The sequence below is a fragment of the Ammospiza nelsoni genome, chromosome 10 (genome assembly GCF_027579445.1).
Source record: "Ammospiza nelsoni isolate bAmmNel1 chromosome 10, bAmmNel1.pri, whole genome shotgun sequence".
NCBI lineage: Eukaryota > Metazoa > Chordata > Aves > Passeriformes > Passerellidae > Ammospiza > Ammospiza nelsoni.
The window spans coordinates 25790531-25796836 of NC_080642.1; the positions used below are offsets into that span (position 1 = coordinate 25790531).

The 6306-nt window shown below is 54.1% G+C and overlaps 1 protein-coding gene across 1 annotated transcript; it reads right to left on the reverse strand.

Annotated features, from left to right (window-relative positions):
- Positions 1 to 597: 597 nt before the first annotated feature.
- LOC132077610 (olfactory receptor 14C36-like) lies at positions 598 to 2882 on the reverse strand. Its single transcript, XM_059479425.1, has 2 exons — positions 2788 to 2882; positions 598 to 1553 (listed from the first exon to the last, which is right to left on the reverse strand). Exon 2 carries the CDS (start codon positions 1528 to 1530, stop codon positions 598 to 600), a length of 933 nt encoding a protein of 310 aa, XP_059335408.1. The 5' UTR covers positions 1531 to 1553; positions 2788 to 2882.
- Between the last annotated feature and the right edge of the window lie 3424 nt (positions 2883 to 6306).

Here is a 6306-nt window from a genome sequence, read left to right on the forward strand (position 1 = left end):
AGCTGGGGAAGAGGCCAGGGCTGCAGAGGGGGGCTGTTTTTGGCAGCTCCATGAGGATGCTCTGGGACACTGCCCTGGGCTGTGCAGTGCACTGGGGATGGATCAGCCCCTGCTCTGCTGCTCCTTCCCATCTCCCCCAGGGCCCTTGCAGAGCATCAGCCATGCTGTTTGCCTCCAGCCTGCCCACGGCCAGCCTGGGGCTGCTCACGGGGCTTTTCTGTGCTGAGCATTGGCCTGGGCATGTTCTTGAGAGAGCCTGGGCAAGGAGCCTGGAGCCCCCAGGCCCTGGCCTGAGGAGTCAGTGCTGCCCCAGCAGTGCCCATGGCCTGTCCCTGCTGCAGCCCCGGCACTGCCACCCCCAGGACTGTGCCCGGCCCCGAGAGCACTCAGGCCCTACAGCAATGCCAGGGCCACCAGGGCAGCGGGGCAGGGCCACGACAGCAGCACTGGCAACACCAAGTTGGCAAAAACAATGACATCACTTTGTAGAAAATATTTAAAATTTAAAACAAAGACAAAGAACCTCCAAAATGAAACTAACAAGAAGTATTGAAGGTTACTTGTATTACAAGTGATTGGCAGAAACTGGCCAGCAGTTTAATGCTTCTGAAAGCATCTAGTCATCAGTCTCCATACTGCAGCCTTGAGCTCCTGGTTCCTCAGGCTGTAGATGGGGGGGTTCAGGGCTGGAGGCACCACCGAGTACAGAACTGACAGGGCCAGATCCAGGGATGGGGAGGAGATGGAGGGGGGCTTCAGGTAGGCAAACATGATAGTGCTGAGGAATAGAGAGACCACGGCCAGGTGAGGGAGGCAGGTGGAAAAGGCTTTGTGCCGTCCCTGCTCAGAGGGGATCCTCAGCACAGCCCTGAAAATCTGCACATAGGAGAAAACCATGAACACAAAACAACCAAATGACAAACAGATATTGACCAGAAGATACCCATGTTCCCTGAGGAAGGATTGTGAGCAGGAGAGCTTGAGGATGTGTGGAATTTCACAGAAGAACTGGCCCAGGGCATTGCCATGGCACAGGGGCAGGGAAAATGTATTGGCTGTGTGCAGCAGAGCAGTGAGAAAGGCACTGGCCCAGGCAGCTGCTGCCATGTGGGCACAAGCTCTGCTGCCCAGGAGGGTCCCGTAGTGCAGGGGTTTGCAGATGGACACATAGCGGTCATAGCACATCACGGTCAGGAGGTAATATTCTGCTGAGATGAAAAAGACAAACAGAAAGAGCTGTGCAGCACATCCTGAGTAGGAGATGTTCCTGGTGTCCCAGAGGGAATTGTGCATGGCTTTGGGGACAGTGGTGCAGATGGAGCCCAGGTCGCTGAGGGCCAGGTTGAGCAGGAAGAAGAACATGGGCATGTGCAAATGGTGGCCACAGGCTACGGCGCTGATGATGAGGCCGTTGCCCAGCAGAGCAGCCAGGGAGATGCCCAGCAAGAGGCAGAAGTGCAGGAGCTGCAGCTGCCGTGTGTCTGCCAATGCCAGCAGGAGGAAGTGCCTGATGGAGCTGCTGTTGGACATTCCTTCACTCTGGCCGTGGTGGACTGTTGAAAGAAGACATTGAAAAGCTCTTTGACTCAATATAATAGAGTTATTTTAGGAATTCTCACAAAACCTTCTCTACTTGTCAGGGAACTTCACTCAACATTTTCATTTCTGAGCTCTGGTTTGTGCTGCTGAGTTCCTGCCTCATCTTCAGGATTGCTCTCAGCCTGAGCCCTGGGGCAGCCTATAGGGAAAACAGGGCTCCCTGTGCTCAGTGCAGTTAGACCTGCTGGAACCACACAGATGCCCTTTGCCCATTACACCTCCCTCTAGTTCAGGGTGATCGAACATAAAACGTGCTTGAAAAATAAAGTGGAGTTTTTAAAGATTCCAGTTTAAAAGTCAATTTATCTAAGCCCTTCTCTCTTTCCCTATGCAGCTGGACAGGGAGGGATGCCAAGGGTTGGTCTGGCTCTCTGCTGCCTGGAGTTGTGCCTACTGGGAGCTGTTTCTCTCTATTCAAGTCCAGTCCCTGCCAGGGCTGCCAGAGCCCAGCCCAGCCCTGGGGGCTCAGCTCTGCCCTGCAGACCCCTCCCAGCACAGGGAACTGCCCAGGGGCATCTCCCTGGCAGCAGGGCCTTAAGGGCAGGGCACACAAACAGAGATGCTGCAAGCCAAGGTGCTGCTGCTGCTGTCTGTAGGGAGAGGAGGCTGAAGAGGCACTTTCTGAGGGAGAGCTGAGGCACATCTGCTGATGCCCTGGGTGACAGTGCAGGAGTGTCAGTGACACAGCCAAAGCTGACAGCCCCTTTCCCTTCCCTTTAGGAGAAAGCTGAGAGCAGCCCTGGCCATACAGCACCATCTCCACAGCAGGAGGAATCTGCCCTGATGGGGGTGGCTCCTTCAACCTTCAACTTCTCCCCTGCAGCGTCCATGGGGAGCTGCCAGGCAGGCTGAGACCTGTCCCTGGCAGGTGGCACATGCCCTGGGCTGGCCAAGAGCCCTGAGGGCTGCAGGAGCTGCTCTGCAGGACAGCCCTGGGCAGCCCTGGCTGCAGCCCCAGCTTCACCCCCCGCAGCCGTCCCTGGCAGCAGGAGCTGTCCTGCCCTGTCCCTCTGACCGTGCCCAGGGCAGCCCCGCTCTGCAGCGAAACCTCCTGCTCCTCCTCCTCTTCCTGTGCCACAGAGAAAGTGGGATAGTCCTCCTGACACATCCCCCAGGCTGTGGAGTGTGCTGGCTTCAGGAGATCCCTCCAGGAGCACAGGGGACATTGCCCTGCACCCACACACTCACCATGCACAGGGCTGTGAAGATCTTTCCCCAAGTGAAGTCTCAGCTCAATATCTTCCCAATCCTGATTGCCTTCAGCCTGTCTCTGCCTGGCTCCTGTCCCCTCAGTGCCTGCAGGCAGAGCCTCAGCCCTGCTGGGCTGGGAGAGGAGCTGGTCTGGGGAAGAGCTGTTCCTTTAAAGCTCAGCAGCACAGACACATCACAAGGACTTTAATGAGCCTCTTGGGACTTACGTGTTGTTTGCATCAGACTCAGTCCCTGAGAGAGTGCTCAAAAAACTTCTCAAGAACTCAAATTTTAAAAGAAACTCTGAAGTTTCTTGAAGTTTTAATGAGTCCCACAGATGGACACAACTGGGAAAGTGTCCCTAGGATCCAGGCAGAGCAGAATACCTGAGGCAGTGGTAACAGCTGGGGACAAACAAGGCCAAGCTCTCTCTGGTGCTGAGCAAAGCTGGATGTGTTTCAGGAATGCAAAGGGCCAAGGCCTGAGCCCCAGCCCCTGGCCAGGCAGATCCTGTCCCTCCCTCCTTGCTCAGGGCTCTTCCCGCGATGGGCACTGGCATGTGGGGATGTGCAATGGCAAGGGCAGGAGCATGGGGCAGCCCCTGCCAGGCTGCTGAGCAGGGACAAGGACGCAATGAGGCCCCAGCCCTGCAAGGGTCACTTGTCCCCTCGTGGCCTCAGGCCCAGGGCCAGCAGCCATGGCCAAAGTGCTGCCCAGGTTGGCTCTGGCAGGGCTGTCTTGCAGCTGCTGCCCATTCCTGTGCCCTGTGCAGCCCAGGCTGTCCCACAGTGTCCCTGCCCTGCTCCTCTGTCCCTGCAGGCTGTCAGCATCCCTCAGCTGCCCCACCTGGCTGGGCCCTTCCTTTGCTGACAGCTCTGTCTCCTGCCTGCCTCTGCCTGCCCACGCAAAGCCTGGGGCTGATACCAAAAGGGTTCATTCCATTTTTACTGTGCCTATGAACTTTCAGCACAGGAACAAGGTATGCTGGGGCTGCTTTCCCGACAAGGATGGTTGGAAGGGAAGAAGACATCTGGCTCAAGGGTGCAGGGGTAGAGAAAACAAGGAGCGAATCTGGGAATTTTGGGTAGGTTTTATGGAATGGGTCAATTGTAATTCACATTTAGTGACTGTATGTAAGTAACACACTGGTACAATTCCATGTCCATGTAAGGTTAGCAGTTATCCCGTGTTGGACCTCAGGCCTGAAGAAATGATACCCTCTGAAATAGGAAATTAGTGTTAAGGAGCCTTATTCTGATATTTTGGACATCTGGTGACAGCAGAGGCTGACAGAACCAAGGAATCAGCTGTGACACTGTGGAACCCCATGGAACAAAGTGTCCTGTGTGATGCAGTGGAACCCCATGGAATCAAAAGTCCATTGTATCAGAGCAAGGCCTTGTGGAACCAAGGAGAGCATTGCTGACAGTGTGGAAGCTCATGGAGCCATGGGGTCATTGTGACAGTGTGGCTGTCACAATGGACCAATGCATGGTCCATTGGGACAGTGCAGGACCTTCTGGAATCAAGGGGATCATGTTATGCTCTGGAACCTTATGGAACAAAGGATCCATGGTGACACTGCAGTGCTCAGACCATTGTTGACCCTGTGAAAGCTCCTGGAACCAAAAGTCCATTGTGATACAGCAAGACCTCCTGGAAAAATGGAGACCATTATGACACTTTGATGCCTAAAATTGGAATCAAAGGAGCCTCATCATGGAATGAAAAGAGCATTGTGACACAGCAAAGCCTCATGGAACCAAGGGCACAATAGTGACACTGTGGTGCTCCAAGGCACCAAGGGGGGATTCTTCAACTGCAGAACCAAGGAGAACATTGTGACACTCTGGGGCATCATGGAACAACAGCATGGCTGCAGAAAACCATGGAGGCCATTTCTACACCTTGAGGCCTTGTGAAACCAAAGGGCCATTGTGGCACTTTGTGTCTCCATGGAACCAAGGAGTCCATTGTGACACTATGAGGCCCTGTTGGGCCAAAGGGCCATTGTGGCACTGTGTGGTGCCATGGAACCAAGGGACTATTGTGGCACTAGAGGGCCCCATGGAACTAAGGATTCTTGGAACAATGGGACTGATGGAACCAAAGATCCATTGTGACATTGCAGGGCCTCATGGAATTAAGGGAGGACAGTTGTGATACTGTGGGGCTCCATGGGACAAAGGGGCCATTGTGACGCAGGTGGGCCTCATGGAACCATGGGAGACCATTATGACACATGAGGCCTCATGGAAACAAAGGAGCATTGTGACACAGCAAGGCCTCATTGAACCAAGGGGAGACAATAGTGACACTGTGGGGCTTCATTGGACAAAGGGGCCATTCTGACACCGGCTAATGGAGCCATGGGTCCCTAGTGAGACAGCAAGGCCTTGTGGAACCATGGACACCATTGTGACATCATGGAAACTCATGGAGCCAAGGGTCTATTGTTACAGTCCAGAACCAAGGAGACCATTGTGACAGTACAGAACCTCACAGGACCAAGATTCCATTGTTATGCAGTGGGGCTTCATGGAACCATGGAACCACTGTGACACAGCAGGGCCACATGGAACCAATGGTCCATGGAGATACTGCAGATCCAAGGAACCATGGTGATGATGTGGAACCTTGTGGAACTAAGGGGCCGTTGTGACACTGTGGGAGGCCCACAGAGCCAAATATTCATGGTGACTCAGTGGGGTTGCTTGTGATCAATTGTCCATTGTGACACTGCAGATCCAAGAGACCAGGGTGACACTGTGGCAGTTGATGGAACCAAGGGGCTGTTGTGACACATCAAGGCCTGTTGGAACCAAGGAGAGCATTGTGGCAGTGCAGAACCAAGGAGGCCATTTTGACATTACGGAACCCAATGGAACCAAGGGTCTATTGTTCTACAGCAGGGCCTCATGGAACCAAGGGGCCATTGTGACACTACAGTGCCCCATGCAACTAAGGATTCTTGGAACAATGTGGGGCTCATGGAACCAAAGGTCCGCTGTGAAATTGAGGGGCCTCATGGAAATAAAGGGGACAGTTGTGATGCTGTGGGGCCCAGTGGAAGCAAGGGGCCAGTGTGACACAGCTGGCCTCATGCAGCCAAGGACCACTGGGATCCTGAAGAGCTCAAAAGAACCAAGGGGCCATTTTTTCACTCTCCAGCTGTGGAGATCCTTAAAGGCATTCCCTGGGTTTGGGAGACACAAGTAGCTTCCCTCAAAAGCTATTCACTCCCATTGGCTCCTTCCCCTTGTTCTGTGTCCCTCAGCCACTCCCTCCCCATTCCCCCATTGGCCCCATCTTTGTACTGCCCCCATGCCACTGATCAGCCCTTTCGTCTGGAGATACAGAAACCTGGACTCCCCCCAGGAGTCCTGCCTGGTGACCCTGAACATCTCACCTCACAGCTGAATTAAACATCTGTGGATACCATGCAAAGGCCCTTTTTGCTTCCCTACCCTGGGCTTTATTAGCAGTTATTTTGGCTGAATCAATGGTCCCTTATGA

Coding starts and splice junctions, on each gene's coding strand:
- LOC132077610 (XM_059479425.1), bottom strand. CDS start 1,530: ATGTCCAACAGCAGCTCCATCAGGCACTTCCTCCTGCTGGCATTGGCA.